General features: G+C 36.5%; 1 protein-coding gene across 1 annotated transcript in view; it reads right to left on the reverse strand.

Moving 5' to 3' along the window:
* Positions 1-18498, reverse strand: part of LOC107564466 (contactin-5-like) — a 163629-nt gene that overhangs the window by 85045 nt on the left and 60086 nt on the right. Inside the window, exons 6-9 of the mRNA XM_016249554.1 lie at positions 12165-12267; positions 7592-7773; positions 1808-1944; positions 1188-1317 (exon numbers count right to left, since the gene is read on the reverse strand). Of these exons, the coding sequence (XP_016105040.1) occupies positions 1188-1317; positions 1808-1944; positions 7592-7773; positions 12165-12267 (552 nt within the window). The remainder of the gene's footprint in view (positions 1-1187; positions 1318-1807; positions 1945-7591; positions 7774-12164; positions 12268-18498) is intronic.

Below are 18498 nucleotides of genomic sequence, written 5' to 3' on the forward strand. Positions count from 1 at the left end.
ATATACACACACACACATATATATATATATATATATATATATATATATATATATATATATACATATTTTTCACAAATAAATTATTAAGGTTTCTTTCAAAAAAAATTATTTAAGATTTCTTACATTTTCTTTTTGATCTTTCTTTTTTTATCTTTTTTGCTACATTGAGTCATTAGACTTCAACAATGAACTGAACATGAATGCTGTCAAAATAAAGAAGCGTTTGTGTTCGTCTTGTCTTAGAATGATCAGAGCTCTGTGGACAAACAAAAGCGCATAATGAGGAATGTAAATGAAAATGACCCCCAGGAAAGTGATGAAAAGTCGACCACATGCATCTTGGAATGTGTGGGACAATCAAAGCTGACAGGGAGAAAATGAGGGTGTCTCCAGTAAATACACAATCCCAGTGTGCATCTCTCTTTTGTCTCGTCCTGGGCATTGAGAGACTGAGAGCACTGGCGCTTTCATAAACGACCCTAACAATTTTTTTGTTCTGATTACACTGAGACTGAAAAACAAGCTAAATCCAATCCAACATAACTTTTTCTCCTCAATCCCTTTCTCTTTCTCTCTTTTCATCTTGCCTGTCGTACTGTGGGGCTGTTTGTGACAGCTCTGTCTGTGTAGTCTTCGGTTTAGCCGATCCTTGTGGACACCTAACTCAATATCACTAAAGTTTCTTTCTTCCTCAAATGTGCTGCCAGTAGACTTTTCCCTGAAACAGACTTTTTAGTTCAAAGAAAGTGGAAATTGATTGCTGTTTGGCCCCTGTTTTGTCTTTGTTGCCATCCTGCAAGGACTGTTTCGGGCTTCAAGATTATTCATTGTGTGTGATTGAAAGCCGCCTGTCAATAGCTGACCTGCTCAACACTTACAGAAAGAAAGAGAGACACAAGCTTTACCTGTGGGGTTAAAATGGCCTTTTCAACATTGTTCTCCAGACGTAATGCTCTTCAATATATCTATTACTTTTTGTTCCTACATCTGCTTTTAACTGCTTTAGCCTTGTGTGTGTGTGTGTGTGTGTGTGTGCCACTTTTCATGATTAGGAAACAAGTAAACATATCTAAAAATGTCTTTATGAGTAAAGGTACTGGCCTTTAAGATAAAAACTAGACTATCTACTGCATGCTATGCTGGATGCTGGAATAATAAGATGCTGAAAATAGTTATAAATCAGTTACCTAGTATTTTGAGCTCTGCGCTGGAGTAGATGGCTCCATACTTGTTCTCTGCGATGCACTGATACATTCCCGAATCAGCCTGCTGTAGTCTGTGAATGATAAGCTCCCCATTCATCATTTCCACTCTGCTCTGTGGGGAGACGACAGTTGCTTTAGAACCACGTGTTCACCTGTCAGGCTGCTCCTCAAAGCATATTTAATGTCAATTACACATCATCTGCCAGAGTGACTCCAGCATGAGCCCTTTATATGTCACAAGTGATATGTCATTATACTACCACTCAGTGATGTATTTTGCATTAAACAACAGTTAGTTTTGGTTTTCGAATCTGATTGTTCAAACTGCTTTCTAATAGTGCTGATTGAGTGATTTTTAGAGGACCATTTTTTTTAAATGTTGGACCGCCTACCTATGTAATGCAAGAGTGTATGTAAATAGGTTCAATGGTACCACAAGCTTACACTGTGATGGCCAAGCATTTGTGAGTTGCTTGCTTGCAAAAGGTATGTTTCTGGCCTTAAACAAAAGTCTCCATTTGAGAAACAATTGAAATATTAAACAGATCTCAGAGATTTCTTTTTCCTATAAGTGAGCTGTGTGTGTGTGTGTGTGTGTGTACCTGTGAGTTGAGAGGTTCTCCGTTGCGCAGCCAGCGATATGTGGGCCTGGGTTTTCCTGTGGCTCGACACTCCCAATGGAGCTGCTCTCCGCTGTCCAGTTGAGTGTCATTTATCATGCTAATCCACTGCGGCAGAGCTGTGCCAGGAACACAGAGGAGACAAGGAACATATGCAAGATCAGGGCTTAACTGCAAGGATTTTTTCCCCTTCAGATTTGTACTTGTCGTGGTGAAATTTGCAAAAAATTAAATAAAAAATAATAATAATAAAATAAAAATAAATAAATAAAATAAATAACTGCATTTTTTGCAATAAAAATTTAAACACTTATTTCACAATAAATAAATAAACAACCACACTGAAAATAAAAAAAATAAACTAGGATTTACAATTTTCACTAAGAAATGAATTTACCTTAATTTGTGCAAATTACATTACATTGCTACTTCTGGCATGGACAAAATAGACAGTTAGCTAGGCTGGCAGCAGTGTTAATTAACAATATTTTTTTATTTATTTATTTTCCCCCCACAGATAAAAACGAGATGCTAACTATACAAAATTTTACAACTATACAAAAATGGTTAGGAATGATTTTGGAAGAGATCCAGCATCAGAGCATCAGAGTACTGTGTAGAGTTCTTTTTTGCACCTTTTTGTGTTTGAATGGACAAACACACACATAATTATGTCAGAATGTTTGTTTTGGTGAGTATTCACTATTCAGTATTGGATGAGCATTAGTATATTGGATCGGTTAATTGATGCACAATAAACCTATTAGATTTTTGTCAACTAGATAAATCGCGCCATTTTCATGGCATTGTACCCGCTATCTCTTCTGCACACCATTCTCATTGAAAATTCACTTTTTCTGAGCATCCCCCTGTACCTGTTTTCCATTTTAAACACTTTGCCTATGAAAAACATCTCTTCACCTGATAGAAACCAATACAGATAATCACAATATAAAATGCTCCCCAGCTGATAAAATATAATGATCGATAAAAAACTTTGACTATAAACTCTGACTGTAAAACTTTGTTAACATGAAGTGCAGCTGCAGTTTGTAGGTAGCGTGTGTCACATTGTCCTTTTGCAGAATGAATATGTATGAGAAGATCAGTGGGGAGTGTTTTCATTAAGAATGATGAGCAGAAAAGTTCTGAAAGCAGTAGACCTTTAGTACCCAGCATGCACAGGAGAGTCTTTGAATTAAATTAACAGTCAAATGTTTAGAGGCTTGTTAAGGAGACACATAGTATTAATCTTTAAAGCAATCAGACTTAAAAATTTGGTAACACTTTAGTATAGGGACCAATTCTCACTATTAACTAGTTGCTTATTAGCATGCATTTTACTAGCATTTTAGCTATTACATAGCATTTTACTAGCATATTAGAATTTATAAAGCACACATTCTGCATGACCATAATCTACATCCTTAAGGCCATTGCACACTGAGTACGAAATTTTTGCATGTTGAAAAATAAATACGACCTCACGTTGTGCCAATTATGTTTACACACTACCTACAAAACTTTCGTCCGTCATTAAAAAATTCGGATCAGGTTCGATTTTTTGCGTTTTCACATCCGTAGAATGCAGTTTGATAGGAAAGGATGATGAATATGAAAACAAAAAAAAACTGAAAAATGCATGTGAAAATTTCGGACTTAGTGTGCAAGGACCTTTAATCCTACCCAACGCCTAAACTTAACAACTACATTTCTTACTATTAATAAGCAGTAATTAGGAGATTTGTATCACTGAATCATTCATTCAATTGATTCATTCGAACAGCTGATTCATTCAGGAATGAATCAAGTGACTGTCTTTATGAAAGGGTAATCATGAATCACTGACTCACCAGATCCGTTTAAAAATGCCCGTTCATTCATAAACGAGACACCGCTGTGTTTGAATGGAGATGCGCAGCGGCTCCGCTGTGTCTTAGTATTTTCGACGACGAAATAGAGCAAAATCAGACAATAGTGTTATAGTCAGACAATGTAAGTCACTTAATATTAACTTCTTGTTTATTGAATTGTATTGTATTAAATCGGTATCACATTTACAAACTCCCTTAAAAATCATTAAAAGCTGTCACTCATCTTAGTTCATCTCGATCTCACATTTATAATCAACAAAGCTATCTACATTGCGCAATGAATCTCTTATTTGCACCGTCGACACTTTGCTTATGAAAGAATTTGTGAGATATGTCGGTGATACATTACTCAATGCTGCAAAAACACATATAAACCTTTGAAGCTCCCCTGAGCGCAATCACAAGTATGATATGAAGTCGCACTGGTGCTCCTAAAAAAACATTTCATAGTCGCACACAGTAGTTTTCAGTCGCAAATGCGACTTAAATGGTCGCACTGTAGAGCCCTGAGATCTGAGTAAAGTAAAAATAGTATTCTCTTGTGAGTACTTTGTGAGTAATTTTGTGGCTTTGTGACTGGGACATGGAGGTTAAAAATCAAGTTTACTCTCCAACTCAAAATATCAAACATGCTTGATATTCTCTGACTGGATGAAATCATAGTCTGAAGTTAAAAAAAGTCATACACTATGTGATTTTCTGTGTAATCTGTCAATTCCAACTGCCCAAAATCTGTAGATTAGCGCTGACTTTTGGAAACAAGTGTTGACACCACCAGCCTGTAAATTGGGGCACAAATCTGAGCTAAAGTTATGCCTTGTGTTTCAGCCTTAATAGCTCATTCATGAAACAACAACAACACATATAACTGATAACTGATGATAATAGTATGTTTACTGTATGCGTGTCATCTACTGCTTTGGATACTCAAGCTCTTTAAAGTCGGGTGGATTCTAAATGGTTCTTAATGCTTTTATTCTTCATCAGCTGCAAACAATCATTCTGAAATTGCTTACAATAATATTGTTCCTCTGTGTCATTATCATTTTAGCTGTGGTGTGGATTTTGCTATTCTCAAAGAATAAGAACAATTGCTAAAACTTTACAGTTATCCTTATAGTTATTGTTCCTTGTCTCCACTGTTAAAAGGACATACTATCACAACAAAATTAACAATTAGTCTAACTCTCACATGCTCTTTAAAACATTTCCCTCCCTCCTTTGTCCTCCTCCTCCCCCTCCTTCATCAACTCTAACAGCTGATGACTTTGCCACGTTCTTCATTAATAAAGTAAAAACCATCAGTGCACAATTTTCCACACCACAATCTGTCAAGCACATCTTACCAGCAAACATACACTCCTTCACATCCTTGTCTTCACTCTCTGAGGCAGAAGTCTCCAAACTCATCCTTTCTAATCATCCTACTACTTGTCCGCTTGATCCTATTCCATCTCATCTCCTTCAAGTCATTTCTCCTGCAGTTGTAGCTGCACTCACTCACATCATTAACACATCCCTTCACACTGGTGTTTTCCCCTCAGCATTTAGGCAGGCTCATATAACCCCACTACTTAAGAAACCCACCCTTAACCCACCTCTTTTAGAGAACTACAGACTGGTTTCCCTTCTTCCTTTCATTGCAAAAACACTTGAACGAGCTGTGTTCAACCAAGTCTTTGCCTTTCTCACACAGAAAAACCTCCTCGACAGCAACCAGTCTGGTTTCAGAAGTGGACATTCAACCAAGACTGCCTTGCTCTCAGTTGTTGAAGCCCTAAGACTGGCAAGAGCATATTCCAAATTTTCAATACTTATCTTGTTGGATCTGTCCGCTGCTTTTGACACGGTTAACCATCAGATCCTCAACCCTATTGGCAAAGGGCATCTCAGGACCCACACTTCAGTGGTTTGAGTCTTACCTCTCAGATAGGTCCCACAAGGTATCTTGGAGAGGTGAGGTGTCCAAGTCGCAACATCTAACTACTGGGGTGCCTCAGGGCTCAGTTTATGGACCACTTGTCTTCTCTGTCTACATGGCATCACTAGGTTTTGTCATTCAGAAACATGGCTTTTCATATCACTGCTATGCTGATGACACTCAACTCTACCTCTCATTCGATCCAACAATAGCTGCTCACATCTCTGCTTGTCTAACAGTCATTTCTTGCTGGATAAAGGACCATCACCTTCAACTCAACCTTGCCAAGATTGAACTGATTGTGGTTCCATCAAACCCATTGTTTCATCACAATTCATCACCACGCTGACTTCCACTTTATGAATCACCAAGGACTATGGTTTCTGCTAAAAATCCTCTTTACTATTCTACTGAAGAAAAAAGTCACCTGCTACATCTTTGATGACCTGAGGGTGATGAAATTAAGAATTTTTTTGGGGGTGAACTATCCCTTTAACAGTTCTACTCTACAATATTACTAAATTAATTAAAGAAGAGTGGCAGGACATCACACACATGCACTGAACTAACAGAGTGAGCACAATTAAAGTATATTTGGACATTGTTGTGACGGATAAGACAAACAGCTGTTGTTTTGTCAAGCTTTGTTCAGCCAGACTGTGTGATAAATCATAGATCCCAGTGACAGTCATAAACCTCTTAAAACCAGGTTTTCATAAAATCACTGGGACACTGCATTCATCTTGTGGCCTACTGATACACTTACTTTTATGACATAACACACTTCATCTAAGTCACAAACCCTATCGAACGGATAAAGAGAGAGGAGTCTGCGAAAGATGAATGGAGGTCCCAGATGCCCGTACCAGGCCTCTATCAAAGCTACGGTGGGTCAGGGGAAATATGTGGGTCAAAAAATATAGCATTTTCAGATACGCAAGTAAGAATAATGATAAAATAGCCTCTAAATTTTAATTGGACAAAAGTCTTCTGAGGACAGAGCCATTTTGTCCTTGCAAAACTTTGACAAAAATGTAAGCTGGCCAACTTTGCTTAAATTTATACCTTCTGTCATAAAGGCCAGTCAGAATTATGCCAAAGAGAGTGAGTGTATGCCCAGTGGAATGATTTATGAAGGAACCTAATCAGAAATGGACCCAACGGATCCTGTTCCCACACTACTGCGACACATTACTTCAAAGCCTTTTTTACAAATAGCTCTTACATTTTTACATTTTCTGAAGAAAATGTGAGTAGTGCTCGTCCACCTAAGACTAGGGTGTTCTGGGTGGCTGCAAAAGTATTGCTAAAGGGTTTTGTGATGTGGATGGATGTTATAATAGAGCAGAGGTCTTCAACCCTGCTACTGGAGACCCACTGTACTGTAGCATTTAGCTCCAACCCTAATCAAACCAACCTGAACCAGATAATCAAAGTCTTCAATAATGCATGAAAATCATACATCAGTGTAGTGTGTTGAAGCAAATTGGAAAGAAACATTGTAGAATAGTCTGTCTTTAGGAGCAGGATCGAACCCATCCTGAAGTTTCTATGATAGTCTGGTCCAGGGATCAGTATCTTAGATTTTTAAGGTATGTTTAATTGGGAATACAGCTAAACTCTGTAGGACAGTGGCCTTCTAGAGCTGGAGTTGCCCATACCTGGTTAAATCTCTATATATTGCATCTTCAAAATCTCAAAGAAATAGCACATCTCCCCCAATAAGCCAGATGATTTGAGTCATCATTCAAGTCCGTAAGATAAACTTGCCTTGGCTTTCACCATTATAAATCCCCCACTCGCTCATTTACATTTATTCGTTTAGCAGACGCGTTTTGCCACAACTTACAAATGAGTACAATGAAGTGATTCACACTGCTCATTCTGTTTCTCTTATTACATATAACCTTAAAGAACTTTCCTTTTTAATGATCTGGTTGCACAGTTTTTTAGAAGCAAAGCTGTACTCACTGTAGACCTGGAGGTGTCCTCTGAACGCAGTGCCTCCTCTGGTGTTCTCAGCTTTACACTCATAACTCCCAGAATCCTCTAGCTGGATGTTGGGGATCTCGAGAACAGCTTGTGATTTGCGCAGACGGGCTTTTTTGGGGATGTTCCCACTCATCTTCCTCCAGGTGATAGTGGGGACAGGACTGAGAAAATAAAATATATATAAGAAATACATTTTTAAAGAGGTAATATGTCATTTTTTGATGCTCTAATAGTTTATCTTATCCCAGTTTATCCTAGTTTATTTGAGAATATTAACTAGCGTGACTTTGGCTCAACCAATAATGTGATTTTAGGGTGGGACTATCTGTTTCTCTTTCCAACTGCAGCTGAGGAGAGCGTTCAGAAATCCTTTTTGAAAAGCTGTCATTATTTTTGCAATAGAGCCCTTTTTTCCCCAGAAATATTTGTAGCATTTATTTTCTCCACTAAAAAAAGGAGTCAAACAGTGTCAAAGAATTCTTTGCTTTGATATGAACCACAACATTACAACCTTTCATTTGAAGCAAAAAAAAAAATAATGTCAGAAAATTTTTTACAAGACTGTGCATTTAACATGTTTTATAAGTGAATAAATCCAATGAAGCTAGAGACATACATCAAACAAACCTGTTGTTCATTGATTGTTATAAGTGTAAAAACAATATAATTTAAGCTTTTGTAAAATATTCAAACATACTTTTAGTTGATTGGATTGATTTGCAGTGCTTCATGGGAGTGGGCATCACTGCTGAATACCAATGAATGCCAATAAATTGGCAAGGTTTTAAAGGTAACAGCAACCTCTTTTATTGGTAGAGGAGTTCTTCAGGAGGTAGAGTATTTCCTTACCAGGAATTTGACTTTTACACACAATTTTATTTAAAAAAAAATGTTGAAATCACTGTGACTTGTGGCTTTTACTGAAGCATAAATCATCACCTAACAACATCACGAAACCCAGCTGTTGTGATCCAATCTATCTGGCGAAGCAGTGTGAACAGTATATACTTCATCTAAAAAATAAAAAAAAAAACCTTTCTAAAAGCAATTCCTTTATCTCTGCCCAAAACGTGTATCTGCTAATTTGTAAAGCTGGTACCGTGGTCTTTTTGAAAGTACGAACAGGACTATCTGATATGGCCATCTCTCTGTAAGTGGCTGTGTACTGGGTAACACAATAAATGTCTAGATAGCTGTGTAGATAAGCAGTATTTGTACTCTGCCATCCATCCCTATTTGTGGCTGTGGCGGGCGTGTGATATGACCTCCTAGGTGCGGCATCCGCGCGTAGATAACCCACTCTATCAGACACGATCAGCACTGCTACATAGTGACAGCTCCATTTCACAGCTTTCCAATGATGGAAATGTGACGCCGAGGAAAACCAGCATCAATCATCCGCAGGGCCTTCGATAAAAACTTCACATTTCTGAGTCCTTTTGTCCCTCTATATCCGCATAAATTGTACAAGGAAATTTATCCACACAGAATGAAATTTCTGTCTTGTTATCACAATGGGTCTATGATAAAACTCATGGGGTCATTTAAGTTGTAAAATAAACATTTAGTCTTCAGTGATTTAATTTTGAAGGGCAATTTTAGATATCAAGTGCATTGCAAAATGTCGATATTATTTTAATATCTCATATGATTACTAATCAAACAAAAAGTTTTGGTTTTGAATGTTGATCTTAAAAAAGTACATGTAAATAAATATTTAAAATGTCATATTTGATACATCATGCTCTTATGTCTCATATAGTATGACATAGAAGAAACTAAGCAAAATATGCAATTTAGTGCAGTTGCTTATATTTATATGGCCAAAAAGTAAGATGAAATTCTGATTGCTTATAATAATTTATAACTGCATAAAATGCATATAAATATTAGTTGTCACTGTATATTTCCCAGTGATGTCTTAGTGAGATATTTAAACTTTTTATGATCAGAGCTCTGTGAATAATCAAGTAATCCTATTTATATACAGTATATAAAGCCTGTAAAAGTTTGAGTAAAAGTATCAATTATTATTATTTTTTTTCAAGGTTAGTTTAATCAAGGTTAATTTAATTTTAAGGTTATTAACATTTTTTACACAATAATACACAATAATTAGCATTCATATTGTTTGTATAACCCTGAAAATGTTCAAGAGTAAATCATTGGAATAAAAAAATACAAAATCATACCAAAATATCTAACCATTATTTCTTTTAAGTAGTGTGAGGACCATCCAGAAAGGTTATACCTTCAGCAAAATGCCAGCATGCATGAAAGCGGCCTCTTTTGTAGCCCCGGTAACATTTTCGGCACCAGACCCTTTGGCCATTATAAGCTGGCAGTTTGCCTTTGAAAGTGTACGTTACAATGCCGGCTCTGAAAAGCATCCCTGCAGACATAGCCTTTTCCCTGCACACACTGCCAAGCCCTTAGTCGCCCTGACTGTTAGGTTGTCATACATGCTGAGTGACAGCATGAGACTAAAAGTAATTCTTAGTTCAGTTTAGTTCATTATGAGGACTGGCATTTTCTAATAACGTGCACTGATAAATCATTTATTTGTGGGTAAGGGGGGGCGAGGCCTAAAGTTCACCGGAGGATTCGCTATCGGCACTAAATGAGCTGCGAACGAACGAAAATGCCATTGGTGAGATCTCAGTGATTTCTCCATTCACTGAGCAGCGAGCTAAGAGTCTGTAAAGTTTAATTGGACTAAGAGAGAATCCAACAGGAATACATAGATTAATGTCTAGGTTTAAGTAATGACTTATTATTCTAATGTGGATAATTAATTGTAAACGACATTTCCTCACAAAGGGGTCCTTGAAGGCACTGTAAACAATTACTGGGCCCTTAGAACAGTTTGGCTTAGAAGGTGTTTGCGCTTGATAGGCTTTGCATTTGAATTATTCATTACAAATAACAAACGCAAATAGAATTACAGCACGATGACACTGGATTATGTATTTAAAATGCAGAATCGCACTTCCTTTATGCAAAACGCCTTATCAGTTCTGTTAAGCTACAAACTGAGAATCCCAAAGAAAGTTCTACAGAATGTAACCTGACAATGACGAATAAAGCAGAAAATAACACAAACACAATGTTAAGAAAATTGTATGATTTTTCTTTTTTTTAATTTTAGCCTTTTTATTTTTTATAAGACAGTCAAAACAGAACAGTAATATATGGGGAGAGGGAATTGAATGTCAAGCATCAAGGACTGATTTATTATTGTTATTATTATTACATTTGACCATCAGAAAGCACCAAAACCTTTCATTTTGAATATATATATATAAAAAGTAATACCTCTGTGGTACATATTTTGTTATATTAATGTACAATGATATCAAAAATCTCCCAAAAAACATTGAACTCAATCAACCACTCCATCCTCTAGACATCAACATCTGCATTCGCTGGTCACACTTTATTTTAAGGTCCAATTCTCGCTATTAACAAACCTTTATGACTTTTGCCTCCTAATAATAAACTCCTAATTTGCTGCTTATTAATACTTAGTAAACTAGTTGTTAAATTTAGGTATTGGGTAGGATTAGGGATGTAGAATATGGTCATGCAGAATATGGGCTTTATAAGTACTAATAAACAGCTAATATGCTATTAATATGCATGCTAATAAGCAACTAGTTAATAGTGAGAATTGGTCCCTATACTAAAGTGTTACCAATTCGCCTATATAATATCTAAGCAATCTGTTATATTTTTCTATTTAATTCTAGAGATACAGCATTCATATAGCCTCATATATATGCTGTTAACTAAAAACAAACCCAAAGTTATGGCAGCTGTTTCTGCGTAAGAAAAAACAGAGAGCGTTTTTTACATGATCTCTTCATGTGTAAGCGAGCAGCATGGCATGGCGAAGCACATCTTAAGCATGTACGGAAAAAAGCCTCCTCAGTCCATCATTTAGAGCCAGTGCGCTGCGCTGACTGAATGTTAGAGTGCTTTTCTGCCTTCCGGCTGTGGGTCTGTACCGGCCACTTTCATTTCTCACTGTGCTATCCTTGACCGTATGTGAACAGAACAGATATTAAAAGCGTCCTCCAAACAATGGCATGTACAGACTCTCAAATCGCTCTCCTCCCTCGCAACCCCTGGCCCCACACCCTCTGCCGCCCCGTACAACTATTACGAGAATATACTGCTCCCAGGGGCCGAATCTCAGCGCTATTTCTACACCAATCACAGCGAAATTGCCACTATATCAGTTATGGCGCAGAGCTCAATACTTGTGGAGAGCTCATTTAACAGCAGAGCGGAGTTGGGAGTAAAAATAGCTATCCTCCTGGTACCATCTCCTCTCTGGAGGACGCATTCTGCTCTCTATTCTGAAAAGAAAGTGGTTTGACTGGTTAAATTGGTCGTAATTATGATTATTAATGATTCCAACAGCAAAAGAGGTGTTTCAAGGGAGCGACGGTGCATGTTCTGCCTTTGTGTGATAGAAAGGCACCTTCAGGTGGCGCTATGTCGGGAAGCCGTCTGGGTGGGGGTGGGCTGATTATGCCAACATACTTACTTCCCAAGGGCAAAGCACTCCAGCCTCACTGTGACGCCTTTGGCTGCCAGCACCGTCTGGGGAAAATGCGCTTCAATTTTGGGCTCGTACTCCCCCATCACCCCTAAAAAAATAAGACATGCACAAAGGTAAGTGTACATATAGTTTTCACCATTTATTATGGGATGACTCTAAAAGGAAGTTCAGCATGTGCTAATTCACATCCTTATGCTATACGCATTACAAAAAGAATGCATTTTTCCGTCAATGGAAAAAAATACAATTTACAATATTACAATGCAATTTAGCTTGTACATATTTTGTTTACTAAGAATACCAGTAATTGCAATACGTTTCACATAAAATATTATTCATTTAGCTGGTTTATGAGGTTGCAGGGTACATTTCCTACTATTCTCTGTGGCAGCGTAATGTTTTGAATACCACAGGCACCTGTCACATGCTATTTGTGTTTGCATGTAAACATTAGCATCCAGTTAAAATCATTACCTTAAAATGCAATTACTTAACAGCTAATTTAAGCAGTGTTAGCCATCTTGCTAACTAGTGTCAGACTTTTACTGCATCTGAATAAGTGCCTACTCCCAAATTGTATAGTATGTAGAAAATGGTGGGCCAAAGGAGTAATATCCCTGAATACCAACCAAGGCTCGGTGGAAAAAAAGAAAAGAAGTGAATATGACGACATTTCTACAAAATGATTCTATTGTGCATTTTACAACACTTATAAAGTGAAATGCCCAGTGAGTGGTCCTAAAAGCGTGTTCAGTTTTATCCAAAAAAGATAAACATGAATCTTGCAACGTTGGTCGTACATTGCTTGTTGTATGTATTGCATCAGTTTGAAAATGAAATGTCCAGTTAGTGGCACTAAAATGTTAACGCTATGATTATCAGTCTTATTAATAGTATTTTAAAATAATGAACCACCTAACCTTACTTGACCATAAACCCAAAGCAAACATAAGATAACAGTGCATTTGCTATGCCATTTTACCTTGTTTATTTAAACTTGTACCTGAGCGCTTCGCATTGCAAATGTTGCTATACCAGGTGAGCTACAGAGCATGTTTTGCATTTATTACACACTATTGTTCCTATTTAATACTGTAAAGCTGCTTTGACACAATCTGTAGTTAAAAGTGCTATATAAATACAGGTGACTTGACTTGACTACATCCAAAAAAGAATAACAAATACATACGATAAATATGAATACATATGAATCTGGCTTTATGATACAAGTTAAAAAATGTATTAGTTTATCATACTTTATGGTGTTTTGAGGTCATAACAGTATTGTGCAAGGTACCACATAAAATTAAGCCTTTATTATTCAATAATTTGCCCTGTAATACATTTCTGTGAAAGGGAAATACAAACAAATAAAATAATAATATAAAAAAATGTTTGTGATTTACTACCACTACTGTTCATTTAAGCTGGAAACTGCAGTGAATTGTATGTATAGATATATTTTTGGAGTTTTGCAAAAAAAAAAATTTAGTACTGCAACTGTTTCAAATCTTTCAGTATCAAAATGTAATGAAAAATCTATATTTTTGACAACACTACCAGACACATACTCAGGTGGTTTAGTAAAGCTCTTATGAAGTCTCCCCCGTTTATGCCTGGAACTGACTTGCATTTTATATCCGGCAGAGATCTGAACGCACTTTATCTGTCCCTTAGCACCTTCAAATGTGGTTGTAGTGCTCTGATCAGTGTGTCTTGAGTGCATTTACACCCGGCTTTTAATGCAATCTGATTGTGATCTGCTTGCTGAAGTGAACAGGCATGTATAAAGGCCTTCGAGTGATTTAATTCTGAGATACGTTAGCTCTGCTACACCCGACTCTAAGGGGCAGCACACCTCTAAATATCTCCGTTTGTAGGTGTTGGATCAGAACATTACTCACACCTTTTGCCCCACTCACATGAAATTCCACCTTGGCATCTTCCCGGTTGCTTTTTGGAAGCCTGTACTCATTAATTAAAGCTTGTGACAGGAAGCTTGTGCTTCCTGTGCACTGTGCTCGTGTTTTATTTTTTCTTCTGGTCTGTGTAGGTGCTTTGTAGGTTTAGTAGAGGCCTGAGGTGCTCTTATATGATGGATTACATCGCTCATGAGGACTCTATCACCTGAAATATCCAGAGCAGCTGCTCTAGAACATTGACCTGACAATCAATAGTGCAACAACCCAAGACATTTTATAAATGCGACAACTGCACATATAGCAGCCCCAAAAGGTTCATGGACACTTTAGCCACACTTAAATAGACGTCTTTGCATAATATGATATGATATTATATGATATAAATTCCTTGTATAATATGTTTTGTCCCACAATACAGAACTACAGAGCTTTGATCATAAACTAAGCATTTAAATATCATCTTACTAGGACATATTATTGGGAAACATAGATCAACAACAACTGATATTTATTTATGTATGTAGTCTGCTATACAGTTACAAAGATCTCATTGATTTACAATACAAGCTATCAGAATTTCATTTTTAAATTTGGCCATATAAAATATCAGCAAATGCACCAAATTGCATATGTTTGCTTTTGAATAATAGTTTTTTCCCTCCCCGATGAGCTCCACATTCTCCTGTATCATACTATACCTGATTTATCAAATTATACTCAATAAAAAAAAAATATATATATATATAATAAATAAATACATTTTCTTTCATGTTTTGTTTAAAGGTTCAGTAAACGGTCTTACAAAAAAATAGGTTAGCCTATTTGTCCAATCTCATTCGTCAAGCTTTACAGGTTAAAGATGGGTATGATTCTTAATGCATTGATGAATTCCATCTACTGTACAAGAGTAAACAATCCTGGATTTACAATTTAGCACAACAAAGCTTGAGGGATCACAGCAAACAGGTGTCACGGTACGGCAAACCCAGTAGATGCCAGTGACAAAGGCAGGGAATTCTCCACAGTAGCTCGCATGACAAGCTGCTAAACTAAATTATTTTGCAAGTACACTACAGAGGCCGCTGGGAAAACGGGGCGAGAGAATTTGTCCTCAAAACAGCACCACGCTGGAGTCTAATTGATGTGCAGAACTCCATGGAATGCAGAGGAATCTTGAATGGCTGCATTTCACTTCTGCAGTCGTAGCACAGATCCTTTGTTTATTCATGCGAATGTTGTGAGGGCCCATCTATATCCATTTGCTGAGAGATATGTCAGCTGGCATTGAGTAAGTCTGCAATTACGAAGGGAAACACTCCCATTCAGGGGCCTAATTATCATTATCAGTCTTATTAAATGGGAAACTGGTGTATGAATTTTACATGAGAAAGTATTTCTTTCCTTTTCACACTTTGAAAAATATAACAAATATTGCAATTGTGCCTTAATCTAGAACATATCTCAACCACCATTGGTGAAAGCCAAATATTACAGAAAGTGGGAAACATCCATTTTATGCTGTTTGACACTTTAAACAGCCCTCCAAAATCTTTCCACTGGCAATCTACTATATTTAAGCAATATACACACTCGTGCAATATCACTTTTATTCAATAGTCCAACATAAAAGTAAATAAATAAGGAAATCCAAACAGTGTGCTAAAGTCTTTTTTTCAGCCACAAATTCAGGATGTGCCATTTCTAGTTCAAGAGATGTGCCAAACTTCTGTTACTCATTTGAAAAGATCAATAGCACTAGAAATGATGTCCATTTCTGAGAAGTTATTGAAATAACAAGAAGGTGGCATGACTGTGTGATATGGCTTTTACACAGAATAACAATTGTATTTCCAAGCAAAGCTATGGTACAACACTTTAGACAGTCACAGTCAATTTTTTCAGTCCGAATCAGCATTTTTTAATGAATTTTCTGAATGAATGATCTAATGATTCATCAAAAGACAGTCACTTGTTTTATTCCTATATATATATATATGAGAAAAAGTGATCCAGTGACTTACTCATAAATACAGTTTCATACCTGAATGAATCAGCATATTTTCAATGAATCGATTGTATGAATGATCCAATGATCCACTTATATATTCACGTTTCCTTCCTGAATAAATTAGTGCTGCTGTATGAATCAGAATAAATTATTTGATGACTTACTCATGCAACACACTTGATTTATACCAAAATGAGTCAGAATTAAAAAAAAGCAAATTGATTGAAAGAATGATTCAATGACTCACTCATAAAGACAGTCACTGGGTTTGTTCCTGAATTAATCAATGTTAGTTACATACTTTGTTGTTACGAACCTAAATTAATCAGTGTTTTTGAATGAATTGGTCAAATGTATGATTTGAAGGATTCACTCATAAAGACAGTCACTTGGTGTCATCACCTGCAGAAAGAATCACTAAAATATCTCCACGACTGACAAAAAAATTAAGCATCAGCGATTTTACAAAGCTGCTTCTGAATGGTCATCAAAGATGATTTTTGCCCACAGACTGCTGTATGCATGGCATCTACTGAACCAGGCCAGAAGGGACTAACTGCTGAAACGAACCAGCCAAACTCTGACCCCTTGCCTACAGCTGTAATCGACAGCACATTTATAACCTATTTTATGATAGCAGTCCGTTTTTCCCCAAACAACTTTTCAATTTCAATCTCAATCCCCTTACTTGTTACACATTTATGATTCCAAAGCAATCCCATGTGCATAATGAATTCGCAATATTATATTGGTTTACGCTGCAATGCATTTTCTGTGTATCCTATTTAGTGTCTAGAAGGCCTGGAATTGATAGGACTGAATTCTGGACCAGCTGTGCCAAAACAAATACATGAACCCTTTTTGTGCTGCGATGCCAATTTAAAATCACAATTTAATCCATTTATTAACATGGAATGGGGTAGTTTTGTACTATACAATTTTCCTTTTCTTTTGTTGTGCTATGCAGAACAATCACCTGATGAAAGTCTGGGCATCCATCAGACGTTTAAAGCTTTTACATCCAACTGCTAATGAAAAACTCCATTATCCCAATGCTGGGCTTCACATCTATTTTCTAATGACTAAACCAAAGCAAAAGTGCAAATTGAAAGTAAACATAACTCCATGAGAAAATCTACATGGTGGTGCAAAAACTTTTAAAGGGCATTTATTCACCTTAATGATTTTTTTCTTCTTATGCTCGCGCTGCTCTTTTCCATATAATTAAAATGAATGGTGGGTTATCAAAAAGTTATCAAAGTACTTCACACAAATTTTGCACCATATCCTATGCCATATAAAATGTGGCAATACTTTCTATAAACTTTAAATATTGTACACAAATCATGGCTATTTATGGATTTATGATGCTTTTAGTCATTTTTGAAGCTTGACCGTGCCATTAACTTTTATTGTATGGATATGAGCAGTGTGAATATTCTGCTAAACTTTTATTTTACCAAAAATAACTTTGGTTTGGAACAACATAAGGGTGAGTAAATGATGACCAAATGTACATTTTTGGGTGAACTACTCCTTGAAAACAGAAATAAATGGATGGTCTGTTGGAATCAAATGACTGTCAAGGTCCTTGTCATCCGTAACAAAAGAAAGCCTACAATTCAATTGTCAGAATGTTTAATGTGTGATCATGTGACACAGTGCATCATCACAGCACCATTTCACTTCCCATTAAAATCACAATTATGAGATGTGTCATGTGATGATTCATTCTGTAGTCCACATTGCACCTATTGGAGCATTTATATACATCCTTAGCACATGTCCACTCAGTGTCTGAACACATCACTGAGGCATAACTCACAAGACCTTTTTAAAAATTATTCCTGAAGGCCCAATAAATGTTTATCGTGACATCATGAAGTGAACTGAAATGGCAGTTTGAGAGAAATGCCCATCATGAAAGGTAATTCTGATTTCTTGCCTAGTGTGGCAGGAGCTTCTACAATACATATTTGTTCTGGTCAATGACCTAATGCAGGGGTTTTCAAACTTTTTTGATGCCGAGAACCTCAACAAACATGATGATCATCCCTTTGCTAGGAAACCCTTTACTAAAACATAAAAGTAGTTAAACATTTTAATGTAGAAAATCCTATTTATATTGTGAAAAAAAAAGTATGGTTTTATAACAACATCATGTTATTTTCTAAATTGCCATTGCAAGGAAGCAATTTATTCAACTATTGTAATTTTTTTAATTTACTTTTTAATATTTGACAACATTATTCATTAATTCATTCATTAATTTTTCATTGAAAAATGCTGAAGATGACAGTGACAAGGACCAAATATGCAGGAATATACACAATACACAACTATGTCACGATGATAGAGAGGTGAAGACTTAAAAATAATTATTTGGGAT

The sequence above is a fragment of the Sinocyclocheilus grahami genome, unplaced genomic scaffold, assembly GCF_001515645.1.
Source record: "Sinocyclocheilus grahami isolate Dianchi unplaced genomic scaffold, SAMN03320097.WGS_v1.1 scaffold937.1, whole genome shotgun sequence".
NCBI lineage: Eukaryota > Metazoa > Chordata > Actinopteri > Cypriniformes > Cyprinidae > Sinocyclocheilus > Sinocyclocheilus grahami.